General features: G+C 39.1%; 1 protein-coding gene across 1 annotated transcript in view; it reads right to left on the reverse strand.

Annotated features, from left to right (window-relative positions):
* SYCP2 (synaptonemal complex protein 2) overlaps positions 1-16,576 on the reverse strand; it is a 62,787-nt gene extending 46,211 nt beyond the window's left edge. The window contains exons 1-10 of the mRNA XM_081949185.1: positions 16,405-16,576; positions 14,962-15,087; positions 12,365-12,420; positions 9,677-9,817; positions 7,676-7,806; positions 7,385-7,487; positions 6,973-6,997; positions 6,745-6,830; positions 1,787-1,875; positions 234-268 (exon numbers count right to left, since the gene is read on the reverse strand). Coding sequence (XP_081805311.1) covers positions 234-268; positions 1,787-1,875; positions 6,745-6,830; positions 6,973-6,997; positions 7,385-7,487; positions 7,676-7,806; positions 9,677-9,817; positions 12,365-12,388 — 634 coding nt within the window. The 5' untranslated portion in view covers positions 12,389-12,420; positions 14,962-15,087; positions 16,405-16,576. The remainder of the gene's footprint in view (positions 1-233; positions 269-1,786; positions 1,876-6,744; positions 6,831-6,972; positions 6,998-7,384; positions 7,488-7,675; positions 7,807-9,676; positions 9,818-12,364; positions 12,421-14,961; positions 15,088-16,404) is intronic.
* Between the last annotated feature and the right edge of the window lie 949 nt (positions 16,577-17,525).

Here is a 17,525-nt window from a genome sequence, read left to right on the forward strand (position 1 = left end):
GAAGTAGCTTGCAGTACTGCATTCTAACCACTGTGCCACCACGGCTCATTCTAATGTATTAATGATTGGGTGGAATATAATGAATGAAATAATGCCTAGCCTATATGTATCACTGGCCCTATGAACATATTTTTTTCACATGTGGCATGGAAGCTATAGAAAATGCATACGCTTAGAATTAAACAGCTCTGGATAACATTAATTCATAGGTTGAAATCATAATCTGTGCTTACCTCCAGCATCCAAAATTCTTTTCCCCATATCATTCCTGTCAAACAAATACTGTGATTCAGTTTGGCTGGCTTTTTAAACATTACATATATTGTAAAACTATGTCTGTTTATCCAATTTATAGGCCACCCATTGACTCTGGACAACTTACAACTGAAAGTTTTAAAAAAATTGTCAAAAGACAAAAAAGCAGACCAGAGGCAGTTTGAAGAAAACATATAAAGCCCAAAGTTCCATCCAACAGGAACTCAACCATTCAGATTGAGTCAGGTCTTTAATGACTTTTGAATGTCATCAGATTGGATGCCAACCAGTTCTCAGGAGGTTTAGTATTTTCATTCTAAATTCCCAGATGATGAGAACAATCATCATCTAGGACAATCTAGGCACGAAGCATTGTTATATTTTTAAGAATTATTCCTTAAAAATCTGCATGTATCAAAACTTATTTGCATGTATTGTTTTTGTTAATGATTTGTTCTTAGCTTTTGAGTCTACAAAAAAAAGTACAAATGAGAAATGTTTGATATAATAATAACGATTGATATGATTTAATAATCATTATTTTCAATAGTTTATATATTTTATTTATTATTGGATGTATATCCTACATCTCCCTTCTTTTATATTTGCTTCTTCTCGTGGACCAATCTCTCCTTTTCAGAGCTTTTAAAGTTAGGAGGATTGAATTTATAGATAGAGACTGTATGTATTTATTAATCAACTTTTCTCTTAACCAGGACAATTTAGCTATGGTAACTGATATAGGGGATATATTGCTAAAAGTATTTATAAGTTCTAGTTCTTCAGGAAAGGAATTCCAGTCTATTATTAGATTGTATCAATTAATCTAGAAGGATTACAGAAATATTCTTACAACACCTATTTATTCAAACTCTCTTGCCTGAAGGAGACATTTAAACGGATAACCTGCCTGTGTCTTATTCACAGAGTCAAAAGCAGTGGTACAATTGAGCCTGTTTTATCCGGTTCGGGCGAACCAGTAGCAGTGGCAATGGGAGGCTCCACCCAAGCGCCTGGACGTAATCACGTCCCGTTTTTGATGCTCTGCGCATGCACGTGCTCACATTTGCAAATCAGTAGTGAATGTAAGTTGATTTCCCCCCCTAGTCAAAAGTTACTAATGGTCTTGTTGATACAATAGTGTAATACAAATATTCCATCTTTAAAGGGTCATCTTAAACAAGTGAGATAAAAATTTGAAGAAGACACCCCAAATGCAATCTCTATTCCATCTATGAGAAGAAGTTTTTGGAAAGTGCAATAGGATATCCATAAGCCAATTTAAACTGCGTATAAGTTGTGGCTTATTTAAAAGACTGCATATTATTCTTAATTAATAGGACTGTATCATATTTACTTCAGGTTTTTAAGAATAATTTTAAAAATGTTTAACTTTGAACAAATTCTGCTTAAGCATAAATGAAATGATCTCAACATGCAATAACATTATCATAACAAGATTTTAGGTTTCCACAAGGGACCCCAGGGTTATATTAAACTTAATTGTGAACATTATATTAAAGTTAATTACATGACTTGTAGCATTTCCTTTGTAGAAATTGTTTTCTTTCTAATATCTCGAGGCATAGCAGTAAGCATGGAGTTCAGTTTTCTTACTGCCTAAAGATAATAAAAAGAGGTAATTGAATATTAAGCATATTAAAAAAAGACTCAGTATGAAGCCCAAAACAACTTTAAATACCCACACAATGTAATGAAGGAGATTTTAGCTTTAATTACTGTGCCTCTCACATGTTAGCTGTTCTACGTGCAATTATATTTCCTAGCACACTAAAGGAAATCAATGGAGCAAAAGGAAGACCGTCCCTTACAAGGGAATTAAATTTTGATACAATCACAGTGACCATCTAAACAAATGTATAGAAAAATAAACCATGGTATCAACTTTAACTTAACTTTAACTTTTATTTGATTTCTAGACCACCCCTCTCCCAGAAGGGACTCGGGGCGGTGTACAGTCATATTAAAAACAGTGAATATACATAATATAAATATAAAATAAATATAGATGTGGCTGGAGGAGGTAGCAATAATTTACTGTACAATAGTTAAAGTTAGATTTAAAATTTTAGAAATTTAAAATACATTAAAAACACCCCTAAAAAGTATCCCCGGATAAAATATTTGCCAGGAGGTATAAATGGAACTATAAATGGGCCAGGCCAGCTAATTGGAACAGGTGAGTCTTAAGTTTTTGTCGGAAGGAGCGGAGGTCGGTAGTAGTTCTGATGTCGGGGGGGAGGTCATAACAGAGGGTTGGGCCCATCACAGAGAAGGCTCTACTCCTAGGCGCCGCCCGTTGGCATTGCTTGGTGGACGGCACCCGGAGGAGTCCCTCCCTGTGAGAGCGAATTGGTCGCAGGGATGAATGAGGTAGGATGCGATCCCGCAGGTAACTAGGTCCTGTGCCATGGAGCGCTTTGAAGATGATAATCAACACCTTGAAACGCACCCGAAAAACCACAGGCAGCCAGTGCAGCTCGCGCAGGAGAGGTGTTATGTGGGAGTACCTCGTACTCCCCATGATAGCCCGCGCGGCCGCATTCTGAACTAGCTGTAGTCTTCGGGTGCATCTCAAGGGGAGCCCCATGTAGAGAGCATTGCAGTAGTCCAGACGAGACGTCACCAGCGCATGAGTGACTGTGCTAAGGCGTCCCGGTCCAATAGGGGGCGCAATTGGCGCACGAGGCGAACCTGGTGCAACGCCCCCCTTGCCACGGCTGCCACATGGTCATCCATTGACAGCCGGGCATCTAGGAGGATGCCCAAATTTGCTCGCCCCCTATGGCCAGCGATGGAGTCCACTGGTTGAACTGAGGCGCCGGTAACCACAGCCACTCTGTCTTGGAGGGGTTGAGCCTGAGTCTGTTGTCCCCCATCCAGACCCGAACGGCTTCCAAACACCGGGACATCATTTCGACAGCCTCGTTGGGGTGGTTTGGGGTGGAAATGTACAACTGAGTGTCATCAGTGTACAGATGGTATCCAACCCCAAAACCACAGATGATCTCACCCAGTGGCTTCACATATGTGTTGAACAGAAGGGGCGAGAGGACCGACCCCTGCGGCACCCCACAAGTGAGCGACCTCAGGGTCGACCTCTGCTCCCCTGCCAACACACATTGCGTCCGACCGGAGAGGTAGGAGCCGAACCACCGTAAAATGGTGCCCCTTACTCCCATCCCCTCCAGCCGGCGCAATAGGATACCATGGTCGATGGTATCAAAAGCCGCTGATAGATCTAATAGGACCAGGATAGAGGAACAGCCCCTATCTCTGGCCCTCCAGAGATCATCAACCAACGCGACGAAGGCCGTCTCCGTGCTGTGACCGGGTCGGAAACCGGACTGGCGCGGGTCTAGATAATCGGTTTCCTCTAGGTGCCGTGGGAATTGCTGTGCCACCACATTCTCTACAACCTTCGCTAAGAAGGGAAGGTTGGAGACAGGACGATAATTAGCTAGTTCCATCGGGTCCAGGGAAGGCTTCTTGAGTAAGGGCCTCACCACCGCCTCTTTCAAGGCGGCCGGTAAGGACCCCTCGCCCAATGAAGCGTTCACTAGACCCAGGAGCCAGCCTCGTGTCACCTCCCAGGATGCCAGTACCAGCCAGGAGGGGCACGGGTCCAATAAACATGTAGTGGCTCGCAGCCGCCCACGTAACCTGTCCAAATCCTCGGGGGCAACAGAGTCAAACTCCTCCCAGTATGGTCCCTCAAGACTTGCTGCTGACGACTCCTCCGGTCCACTGAAGGGGGGCCATCCACTCCGGATCTGAGCGATTTTGTCCTGCAGATATTCCCCAAACTCCTCTGCTCTGCCCTGTAAAGGGGCTTCCCGCGGCCTCTGTGATAAGAGGGAGCGGGTCACCCGAAACAGGGCAGCAGGGCGGTTATCAGCGGACGCAATAAGAGCGGCACAATGTCTACGTTTGGCCGCTCTTAATGCCACAAGGTAGGTCCGTGAATAGGCTCTTACCTGTGTTGGATCAGATTCGGAGCGCGAGGACCTCCACCTGTTCTCTAGGCGTCTCCTGTGGTGTTTCATCACCCTTAGGTCCTCGGTAAACCAAGGAGCCAGGGTGGTTCGTTGCTGCAGGAGAGGCCGCAAAGGCGCAATCAAAATTAATGCCAGAATCAATGCTGAGCAGGAGGTAGTATCAAGCCTAAGGTTTAGTTCTGTGGGGTTTCTTAGGGTTCAACATTCTTATCTCTATTTAATATTTACAAGAGATATATCTCAGTGGTGAAGTATGCAACTGTATGAGATCAGGTATCATCAATATACAGCTGGTCATTGACTTACAACAGCTCATTTAGTGACCAAAGTTCCAACGGCATTGAAAAAAGGGACATGACCGTTTTTCATAGTTACGACCTTTGCAGTATCCCCACGATCACTTGATCAAAATTCAGATGCTTGGCAACTGACTCATTGTTATGATGGTTGCAGTGTCCCAGGGCCATGTGATCACCAATCCTCCAACACGCAAAGACAATGGGGAAGTCAGATTCACCAAACCATCAGGTTACCAATTGATCAACTGCAGTGGTTCACTTAACAACTGTGACAAGAAAAGTCGTAAAATGGGGCAAGACTCATTTAACAAATGTCTCACTTAACATATATTTTGGATGCAGTTGTGGTCGTAAGTCAAGGACTAGCTGTATTGGTAACATCCAGTTGTACATCTTGGCCCCTGGCTTTACCAAGTACTACCATCAAGATTCAAGATTCATCAAGAGATTGTTGCAGGTCTGGATGGGAAGAAACAGCCTGAGGCTCAATCCTAGTAGATCTGAGCAGTGGGGAATGCAGAGTTTTCCAGTGACTCTCCAGCTTTAGTTTCTGGGTAGCACTGCACTTCTCTACATGGAGCCTATGTTTGGAAAGTCCTCCCAGCCTTGCACCTTTGCTGAAAGCGGTAGTAGTAATGGTTAGAAGGGTCTTCATAGAGTCAACTTCTGTACCAGTTGGGCTCATTCCTGCACAGGGTGAACCTTCTCACCATCACTGTCACTTAGGCTCTGATGTTTGAATTACTGTAACACACTTTCTTTAGAACTGCCCTCAAGACCACTCAGAAAGTACAGCTAGTATATAATGCAGCAACACAAATGGTTATGGCCACGTGTGTATGACACCTCTATCTGCAAGTTGCGTCAGTTGCCAGTTGGTTTCCAGCTGTAATTCAACGTGCTGAAAGTATCTATATGTGGCTCAGGATCTAGATATTTGGAGGCCATCTTTCTTTCATTGTTTCTGGACACTGTTTAAGACCACAAAAAGTCAGTGTGCTCTGAGTCTCAATCGACAAAACAACGGCATCTTATAGGCACACCAGCTCTGTTGTCATGCCTGCCATCTGGGACAACATTTCTCTTTAGGTCCATGTGAACCCAACTCTGCTATCATTTAGAAGGCCTTAAAAGCTGGCTCTTCCAGTAGACACTTGCCCAACATTGTGAGATGTTATTGCAGTGAGATGTAATTTATGTCTTTCCGGTGTATGATGGTTTTATCTTTTTGTTTCTTTCTTGTTATTATGATCCGCTTGGTAAACTCTTTATTACCTTAAACTGCTTTGCAGTTGGGCAGCCGTAGATATTGGACAAATAAATACATATATGTAATGCCATAGCATTATTTTGTTTCTTCCCCCCCCCCCACTTTTCTTATTTTTATAAATAACTGAAGACGTTGAGCGATACGTGATAAAATACAAATAGTTTCAAATGATGTACAGCTAGTCCTTGACTTACAACCACAATTGAGCTTGGAATTTTGGTCATAAGTCATGGGATTGTAAATTCACTCATCATGAGACCAGACTTGATTTTATGATCATTTTTATGATGGCTGTTAAGTGAATAATTGGTCATTAAGCAACTTATAGGATCATAAGTCCAAATCAAATTTAACCAATGGGCATTTTTGCTGAAAAAGCAGAAAAAAAGTTGCAAATTTTGAACATGTGACTGTGGGACACTGTAATTGGTTGTAAGTACAAGCTGGCTTGCCAAGTGCCTGAAATGCAATCATGGGACCGCTGAGATGATGCAACAATCGTAACTTTAAGGATGTGTCATAAGTAATTTTTTTCAAGTCTGTCCTAACTTCAAACAATTGTTAAGTGACTGGTCATAAGTGGAGAACTACCTATAGTACACAGGGCATTCAGAAAGATGAGTTAGATACTAGAAATTATAGAAAGGAACAAATATGTAAATAAAATACATTACTGAATATATTTGTATGGTTAATTAAATCAATACAGTAGGCTTTTAAAAAAAAATAGATTTACTCTTTTTCTAATATTTAGAAGGGAAGCTTGAGCACTAGATATACGTGTCTAATATCTTATTCAAATATCTGAAACACAAAAAATTAATATTGCTATTAAAACATAGCAAGATAGCCGATTCAAAGTTTAAAAGCCAAGAAAGATAATATTAAAAAGAATTTTTACCTCCTGCTGAATATAAATACTAATTCTGTTATCAGCAGCAAGAGCGCATATTCGCAATATGAAATTTTCAAGTGTTTGAATTTTACCTAGATGAAAATGTAAGCCATTATTTACAGAACCATATAATTTAACCAAAGTCATTGGTGTAAATGAATATTCAAGACAAAATAGCTGCATTTAAATTACAAAACTTTATTCAAAAACTGTATAATTGATTTTCAGACATACCTTCACTGCTGGTATCATGTACTATCTACAATTAAAATAAACAATGTATTAAAATTACACTGCACACAGAAAATAACTATTATACTCTAAATCCTGGGTAGCACATACCACAGTTTCAGAATTTTTTTCTCAAAAAACAATAAATAATGAATTTCTTTGAATATACATAAATGGGACCTATTCTTTTTGAGATTAATGTAAAATGAATTCCTAAGTGTTATAGTCATCATCTGCTTATGGTAAGAATTGAAATTAAATATACTTTAAGTTGTTGTTTAGTAAATCTTAGCCCATCTTATTCTAGGCATATCAATGAGAAAAAATAATGCCAAATAAGAAAAAAAGCTTTTCAAAGTAATGTGAATATTAAGTTTATCACCTAATTTGTCAAATATATGTGGGATATATTTACCATTAGGACATCAAAGAAATCTTCAAAGATAGTAGTAAATGCCTGATTACATTCACTGTCTTTTTTCCCCAAAATCTCTTTGGCCTTTTCAAACCAATTAACCATGTACAAAAAGAAAAGAAAAAAATTGTACAATTACTATGGTTATTTGTTCATTTATGCAAAAAACAATTGCAGAATAGCATTAACAATAATGTTAAACTACTAAGCAGTCAAACATATGCAGATATCAAACCTATGCAGACCTGCTATCTAATTAGTCTTAGAATTATTTTCCAATATTATATACTTATCTTTTGAATAAGACCATATTCAATCATGGCTGGAAACCCAACTTCATTTACTATGTTAATATTCCTGCCATGGTTCTGAAGAGTATTCAACAAAGTGGAAACATTGTTAACTTCTTCACTGTCAAGTTGCTGAAATTTTAAAAAAGTGCACATAAAGAAAATCAAAACTTATTTCAGTTTTTATGGAAAAATCCATATTTAATACAATAACAAAACATGGTGCCTGAATTCTATAGCAATTATATATTATTTTAACAAATAAATATATACCTGCACATCAGTAGAAAATTTGCTGTCAAATCTGCAGAAAGTTGTTCTGTTTAAATTTGTACCATGCAGAGATTGTGTCAGTTGTTTATTTGGGAATATATTAAAAATACAATTTAACAAGGAATGCCTAAACTGCCATAGAACTGTATGTGAGTTTTGAAATTTTGTGACTATCAAAATCACACTACAGACTGCCATAATAAAACTATCCTGTTTTCATTCAGAGCACCATCTTTAGAAAAAGCAAAAAAGAAAGAAAGAAAGAAAGAAAGAAAGAAAGAAAGAAAGAAAGAAAGAAAGAAAGAAAGAAAGAAAGAAAGGAAAAAGGCACAGGGAATATGAACGGACGGGGATACAGGTAGTCCTCGACTAACAAGAGTTTGTTTACTGACCACTCAAAATTGCAATGGCTCTGAAAAAAGTGACATGACCATTTTTCACACTTATGACCGTTGCAACATCCCCATCGTCATGTGATCAAAATACAGACATTTGGCAATTGGCTCATTTAACACGTCTTCACTTAGCAACAGAAATTTTGGGCCAGTTGTGGTCATACGTCGAGGACTGCCTGTATTTATTTTCTCTTCATCCTACTTTGCTGGAATAATGCTAGAAATTGTTCAGATCAGGCAAAAATATGCCTGTTATAATGACTTAGGAATAGATGCATTATATGTACTTCTGCACATTGCAAAACATACGTTTGCACAGCCCTGAGTTTTCCTGGTGGTATCAAAACAGAACAGAACAACAGAGTTGGAAAGGACCTTGGAGGTCTTCTAGTCCAACCCTCTGCTCAGACAGGAAACCCTATACCATTTCAGAACAAATGGTTGTCCAATATTGGAGAACTCACAACTTCTGGAGGCAAGTTGTTCCACTGATTAATTGTTAATTGTTAATGAGAAATGTCTCCTTAGTTCTAGGTTGCTTCTCTCCTTGATGTATTTCCACCCATTGCTTCTTGTCCTGCCCTCAGGTGCTTTGGAGAATAGCTTGACTCCCTCTTCTTTGTGGCAGCCCCTGAGATATTGGAACACTGCTATCATGTCATCCCTAGTCCTTCTTTTCATTAAACTAGTCTCCGATTTAACGAAGTCTGAAACTGTTTAGCTTTTTGAAATTAGGCAATATTGACTGGGTAAGCCACTTAACTAACTGAAGGTCACTAACCACTTACGGATCTTGAAGAAGCAGAAATATTGACACATATATGCACATCTGTGCCTGGAGAAAACCCTATGAATACCACGAATAGCCAAGAAAACAAATAGATCATCAAACAAATCAACCCAGAGTTCTCATTTCAAACTCAAATGACTGGACTCCGATGACCATACTTTGGACACATTGTGCAAAGACTTTGAAAGATCTATAATACTTTGAAAGTTGGAATGAGAAGATGTCCAGCAACAAAGTGGAAGGATTCAGTTACAGCAGAAATGCGCAGACTGTTGGAAGACCTCAAGGACCAGGTTACTGACGGATTGTCTTTGGAGAAATCTATTCTGATTGCTATGAGTCAATGCCATCTTAATAGCACATAATCAGTCAAACAATCAATCACTGCCACCTAGTAATCATAAGTATGTACTGCAGGCTTTCATCTCCAAGGTTTGATGTTGCATTTATAATACTATGAATAATTTTAAAAGTTAAAACTATTTAAAATTATATTGTATATAAATTCCCATCTTAATTTATACAGTTAAAAAAAATTCATCACCTGACATATAAGCTTGTCTAACTTGTTGAGAAACTGCTTGCTGCATTTATGGGACATATCATCAGAGAAATCTGTTTGCAAAAACTGTTGCAATGAGTGAAAATCATGTTTTCTTATAGCTTCATCCACACATTTTTCAAGCTGTCAAAAATAACATACATACATATTATTTTAGTACACTATTTAACAATAATTTCTATCACCATCTATCTTATTTATGACTGGGGCCCAGATGGAAAAATAAGAGAATAATTTAAAGTGGTTAACTATAAAACACGTATTGCAAGTTTGTTGACAAAAGGGCATGTTAAACAATTGATAACCAATTACACCAAATCATTTTTTTCTTCCGTTCAATTGGGTCCATTTCTCAGAAACTGTCTGGATTAATCCCTGCAGTTTTCTTGCCAAGGGTTTCCTGAGATGGTTTGCCATTGCCTCCTTTTTACGGCTGAATGAAAGTGACTAGCCCACGGTCACCCAGCTGGCTTAGTGCCTAAGGTGAAACTAGAACTCATGGTTTATAGCCTGATACCTTAACCACTACTCTCAATCTAGACCAGGGTTCCTCAACTCCCAGTCTGTGGATGGGCATTGGGTCATGGGATGCCAGAAACCGGTCCGTGCAAATAAAGCCCCATCCATGGGGTGCAGGAAGCATGCAAACTACACTCCCTCCTGTCCGTGGAAAAACCTCTCTTCATAGAACCGGTCTCTGGTGCCCAAAAGGTTGGGGGCACTGTTCTACACCATAGTAATATACTAACTCTGCCAGAAGGCTATCCAGTTGGAGATCAGATTCAAGACATTGCACATGATTTTACATCAGAGAAGCAGAATAGATCTCATTTGGTCTACAGTCCACTTAGAGAGGAATAGAATAGAATAGGAATAGAATAGCATAGGAATAGGAATAGCATAGCATAGAATTCGTTATTGGCCAAGTGTGTTTGTCTTTAGTGCATATGCTCTCAGTGTACATAAAAAGAAAAAAGATACATTCACCAAGAATCATAAGATACAACATTTAGTGATGGTCATGTTACTACTAAGCAATCAAATCATACTAGCAAACAAACAGAACAATCTAAATCATAAAAATACAAGCAACATGGTTATAGTCATAAATGAGAGGAGATAGGTAATAGGAACGATGAGGAAGGATAATAATAATAATATAGTCTTAGTAAATAGTGACAGTGTTGTGGGAATTAGTTGCTTAGCAGAGTGACGGCATTCAGGGAAAAACTGTCCTTGTGTCTAGTTGTTCTGGTGTGCAGCACCCTATAGCATCATTTTGACAGTAGAAGTTGAAACAATTTATGTTCACAATGTGAAGAGGTCTGTATATATTTTCACAGCCCTCTTTTTGACTCATCCTCAATGGAAGGCAGGAATAACTCATAGGCTTTGGTGCCATGGGGTTTTAATATTCAGAATGAGGCCAGTCTAAATTTCAATTGCCTTCATGACAACTATAGATCTTTCTCAATATAACATTGAGTCAAAGCATTTCATGGAACCTGTTTTGGATTTGGTAAAGATGGAAAGGCCTAAGACAGCAATGGGGAACCTTTTTGGCTCACGTGCCATAAGAGGGGGGGCGCAGGGGGGTCGTGCATGGGCATGCCACACCCATAATGCAATGTGCAACCCCCCAGTGTGCATGTGCGTATGACAGGCGCTCTCCCTCCATTTTTTTGCATGCTTTTTTCGCCCTCCCCAGGCTCCAGAGGCTTTATAGGAGCCTGGGGAGGGCAAAAACAGCCTCCCCCTGAGGCCCTCCGGAGGCTTCACGAGCTTCCCTGAAGCCTCCGGAGCGCAAAAAAATGGCCCTATGGGCAAACCGGAAGTTCGGGAAGGGACTTCGAGTTTGCTCATAGGGCCGTTTTTAGTCCTCCGGAGCCTTCAGGGACCTTCAGGAGGTTTCCCTGAAGGCTCCGGGGGACTAAAAACAATCCTACAAGCTCTGGTTTGCTCATAGGGTCATTTTTTGTCTTCCAGAGCCTTCAGGGAAGCCTCCTGAAGACCCCTGAAGGCTCTGAGGGATTAAACCGGCCCTATGAGCAAACCAGAAGTCCATTTCCGAACTTCTGGTTTGCCCATAGGGCCGGTTTTTGCACTCCAGAGGCTTCAGGGAAGCTCCTGAAGCTTCTGGAGGGCCTCTGGGGGAGGCTGTTTTCACCCTCCCCAGGCTCCTATAAAGCCTCTGGAGCCTGGGGAGGGGGAAAATGGCTTTTAAAAAGGCTGAACTCGCATGCCCTGACAAATGGCTCTGCATGCCACCTGTGGCACTCATGCCACACGTTCGCCATCCTGGGCCTAAGAAATGGAAATTAATCTGTATCTTTCTTTTTCTTTCTACTTCTGATGACAGATGTATGAGATCATTTCAAATATTCTATGTGAGAAACCAAATAAAGTATAGATGATAAAGCAAACAAATTTAATATAATTCATAGTCTTGGGCCTGGATTGACCATTGAAAACAATTACTGTGTGTGAGAGGAAAATGGTCACATCCATATAGTTTTCTTGAGAATGATACAAAAATGGTTTGCTATTTCTTTTCTCCAGGATTTCATTTTAATTCCAGACTATCCTGGAAGTAGGTAAGTGCTGGAGCATAATTATATCTTTCAAATATCAATTACTATATTACGTAATAATTCTACAATCTAAAGATACCTGTCCTTCACGCCTAACAGGCATTTTGGCTGTTTCATATACTTAAGCAATATAATCTAAAATGAAAGAAAAAATAATGAATGTTATATATTTACATTTGTATCTGCACAATTATGTTTAATGTAGAAAAGTAGGGCAATCTATTAATATTGATTTCATTTAAAATGCTCTGTATTAAAACAATCAAGATTTTTTTGATATCAAATCTCTAAACATCAGCTTTACGTTACTATGTATTTATTAGTCTTTAGTAACCATTTTCCTCCTAAAGAAAATTTGTATACCATATGTGGTTACTGAGAGCTGACATGCAACTGATGGAACATAATCAAAAGCAAACCATTCCTTCATACTGTAGTAAGGTAAAGATAGAAACTATCCAGCTATTTTGAGAAGCCATCATTATTAAGCATTTTCCTCATCCATTAGCCATCCAGTAACTATTTCATCATGCTACATACATAGCATAGACCAGAAGCAGGGCTATAGTTATTCAATTAAAAGACCAAAATTGATGTTTTTTTTCCTGAAATGCTTTCATCTCATTTACCTTAATAGAAACAAAAATGTCTAGCTACATTTCAATTATTATTTTATTTTTCAATAAGTGTAATAAAAAACTGCTATAGCTGGCCATCAAAAAATTACATTAAAATATAATATAATAATGTTAAGTAGCATTTTATACCTGAATTATTTCTGTGTTTCCTATTCTATCCTATTTCATCTTACATAATTTTCTTAAACACAAAAATATCAACAAAAAACTTCATTTTTATTATTGTACTGCTAAGCCATATTTGCAATTCAGAATAAACTTTAAAACAAAACAAAAACATCAGAACTTAAATTATATTGATATTTTTATCACTGACCTGGAATGACTATTGAATTCACTTTTTTTTAGTTAAAGCACATTTTTATTAACAAATTTATCACAGAATTTAAATTTTTAAATAATTATTCCTCAATTTTGCCTTCTGAACCTGTACAGTACTCTGTACAAGCTAAAGAAACAAAAAACTGTATCTACTCCTTTATGATGGTCACATGTTTATTTATTTACTGCATTTGTTAATCATCCCCATTTTAAAATTTTGGATAACATACAGTAAACAAAACATATACAGTAAACAAAACGTATACAAATACTAATCAAATAAAAATGCAATAAAAATATAAATGTGTTACAGAATCTCCAAGTACCAATCAGTTTAAGTCTGTTGAAAAACAGAAGTTCTATTTGTTTTTGTGAATGCCAGAATGGAAAGTGCCCTCCAAGTCTCTGGAAGCAACATATGATATTAAGACAAGCATGGAGAAAGTCAATTTATACTTCAATGTGTCATGCAAATTTAGAAAAATGAATGACCATAATTATGTTAAACAATAAGATGTATACTATGAGCTATTTTCAGTAAATAGACTGCAAAAGGTCTTAAATAGAATTCTCAAATTACACTAAGCCAATATTATTGGATTAGCCTTTGTGCATATTGCTTTATACCAGGGGTGGGGAACGATAGCCTCTTTACAACTTGTGGACTTCAATTCCCAGAATTGAGTCAGCATTCTGGCAGTTGAAACCCACAAGCCATAAAGTGTCATTGTTCCCCACCTCTACTGTATCATATTCTGAATGAGTGTGATATGTACATTTAGTTCTTAGAATTTAGAATCCTGAAAGTATCTTTGGGGTTCCAGTTCTGCTAGATAAGTAATACTGCATAAGTAATTTTGGTCATCTGTAGGAGGATTCAAGCAATGTATTTTTCTTCATGCTGAATGTGACTCTGCGAGCCATACACATCATGCACTCACAACTAAACATATGATAGCAAACTATACTCAGGATCTCCTTCTGAAGGAAGGAAAGTTGATCACGGTATCTGATTCTGTATCTTTTGCTTGATAAAGTTGATTTGTAATTCATCAGTGTTTAATTTTGGCTATAGTTTGTAGCCGCCAAACTTAACAAATCCTGAATCTACCACAAACCACATAGCTTTAAAAAGAACCAAAACAAAGTATTTAAGCACAAGATATTTTCTTTTGGCCCTATAGAAATATAATAATAACATTCTCAGCAACCTTTATTTCTGTAACTTATTTATACTTCAAGCTCTGCATTTATTAGGTTAGTTTTCATTAAACAATCAAAGCAACAGTAACTATCAAAACAGTTCTTTATTATACAATAAAAGGAAATCATTACATTGATCCTACAGTATTTGTCATAAAGTAGTTGAAAAAATGCAAACCTTAAGGCTATATGAATGAACTAAAATGGCTTAAACTCAGTAAATTATTTTTTTTTTAAATGGATACTGCATTTTAAAAGGTTTGCATTATTTTGCAACATGTAAATTCTATTCTCTCAGTTCTCTACTGAGCTTATCATCTCCAGGCACAGCTCGTTTTCCCTGAAAAGCTGAGTTTGAAAGGCCAATATGATAAGTGCAGCTACATGATCAAAATCCCATTTTGTATGTGCATTGGAGTCAAGTAGGGATAAAGGGACAGGGTTCAATTGTTCCCACCATCTCCCCCTCCCTCCCCTGCAGCTGCTTGGAATGACACAATGTCAGAATATTTACCTACTTCAACTTGTCACAATATGACAAGTTTGGAAAGTGAAAGTACTGTTTTGTAGAACAATCCAGTCTTTTTAAATATACTTTTATTGTATCTTTAGAATATGAAAGAGGCTTGAAGGCTTTCTCCTGAAATAAGGCAAAGGTTGAGTTAATAAAACGAATTACAACACTCAGCTATACAAACCACTGAATAGGTTCACACAACATACTAAACAAGGACTATCCAGACCATGTTAGCTTTGTGTGAAGTAAGCCTGCAGCAGAAAACATCTGCTATGTCTGTTTCAGGATATTCAAAACAAAATGTGTGCTTGTGAGGGAAGTAATTAATTTCAGGAGATGGAAGTTGAAAGCCGGGAGAAATTGGTAACGGAATGTACTTGTTTTTAAATTATAACCTAAGCATAAGGCTGATATTTTTTTAAACTTTTAGACTAATTCATGCTAGGATAGGCAAGCCAATGTCCTCCAGACATTTTGGACTTTAACATTAGCCATCAGTGTAATGGTCAATGCTACTGAATGACTGAATCTAAATGCAATGCCATTTACTGCAATTATCCAATAGTGAATTATTAGGCTCTGCACACTTTAAAGATAATTTACAAGGAATTGTTTTGACTTTGTTTGAGCACTTTATGTCTCTATTCCTTAAAGCAGTCTTTTTCTCAGGCTAATAAAAGCATAGCTGCTTTAAAGAATTGAAATTATTGCAATATCGTATGGAAGATGCACTTCTTTATCCCAACCAGCTCAGAAGCTGGCAAAAGGAATGGCTTCATTACAATAAGAGCAATGTTGTGCTTGTGCAAGGTTTGATGCCTGCAGAGCTCTAGTGAATTATGTCCTTCAATGCTATAATTTAATGACAAAAACTCATAAAAAGAGGCAGGTCTTCTTACTGCCACAGCACAGATTGTGCAGTGCTATACAAAGCAAAGGTTTCCTTACTGAGCTGCAATCCTGGGGCCATAAGCCTTGTTTTACCTAACAGTGCAAAAGTCAACCCCTGTTTCTTCAAGGAAAATCTATTCCCAGTCAGTCTCCAGCAGTGGGATTCCAAATCCCAGGTCCCATTCACCTTGCTTAGATCGTTTCAGATCATTTCCCTCTGTGGGATTGTCAAACCCTATAAATCCTTAAGAAGACAACAGCATTAGAAAAATAATATTAGGCAGAATATTCAATATACGCCACAGTAAAGAAATGGAAAGGGGGAGGAAAGCATTCAAGCAGGGGCAGGGTCAAAAAAGTCAAAATGGCAGCCACGATCATGCCTCACACAGAAAATGTGGAGGTTCGATCGCGTCCTGAAAGCCGTCATTGACTTTTCTGACCGTGCCTTGCGGATACCTCAGCCCTCTTGTCGTTTCTTATTCCTGAGGCGGTTGGAAGGACAATCGACCCTATTATTGACTAAACCCCACTAAGGAATGGTATTACCACCGCGGAAGGGCATGCGAGGCAGCGCGTGAAAAGTACAGCACTCTCACTCAGCTTCCCTCACAAGCTCCGCTACCATTCGCGGGGCCCGGTAAGAACGTTGAGAGGCGCCACTTTTTCCCTCAGCCAATCGACCCAGAGAGAAGCGCTTTTGCACCAATCGCTGCTTTCGTGGCTTACCAGAGCCAATCAGGAGGGAGATAGGCGCTTGAATGGTGAGGGGGGAGCCGTTCTTTGTACCTTCGCCTCCACTCGCTTTCCCCGTCTTCGGGGCCGGTTCGGCCAATCAGAGGGTGACTTAGTCGGGGGTGGGTGGGACGAGTAACGGTTTTGAATTGTCAACGGCGTCCGCTGCTGTTTTTTTGGGTCTCTTTGAGGGGAGAGTCCGCCTTTTCCCCCCCACCTCACACTGTTCGAGCTAAAAGTCCTCACGATTATAATACAGTTGCATAAATTCTCACATACACTCTCGCACTCGTCCCTCTTGAGCCGCGCGCTCAAGAGATTCCGAGGATTCCCTGTGAACTCTGGGTTGATTACTTCGCTCCGTTCCCGCCCTTGGCTTTCCCTATTGAGAACAGAATGGAACGGAACGGATGTGAATCGGGATGGGATAGGGTAGGATAGCAGAGTTGGGAGGGACCTTGGAGGTCTTATAGTCCAGCCCGCTGCTCAAGCAGGAGAACCTATACCATTTTAGACAAGTGACTGTCCAATCTCCTTAAAAGCCTCCAGTGATGAAGTGCCCACAACTTCTGAAGGCAAGCTGTTCCATTGGTTAATTGGCCTCCTGTTAGGAAGTTTCTCCTCAATTCCAGGTTGCTTCTCTCTTTCATTAGTTTCCAACCATTATTTCTTGTCCTGTCCTCTGGTGCTTTGGAGAATAATTTGACACACACCCCTCTTCTTTGTGGCAGCTCCTCAAATACTAGAGTACTGTTATCGTGTCACCCCAAATTCGTCTTTTCTTTAGACTGGCCAAACCCAAATCCTGCAGCTGTTCTTCATGTTTTAGTCTCCAAGCCTTTGATCATTTTCCTTGCTCTTCTCTGAACGTCTTCCAAAGTCTCAACCTCTTTTTTGTAATATGATGACCAAAGTTGGTTGCAGTATTCCAGGTG

This window comes from Natrix helvetica (genome assembly GCF_964273705.1).
Source record: "Natrix helvetica genome assembly, chromosome: 3".
In the NCBI taxonomy this organism is placed as follows: Eukaryota; Metazoa; Chordata; class Lepidosauria; order Squamata; family Natricidae; genus Natrix; species Natrix helvetica.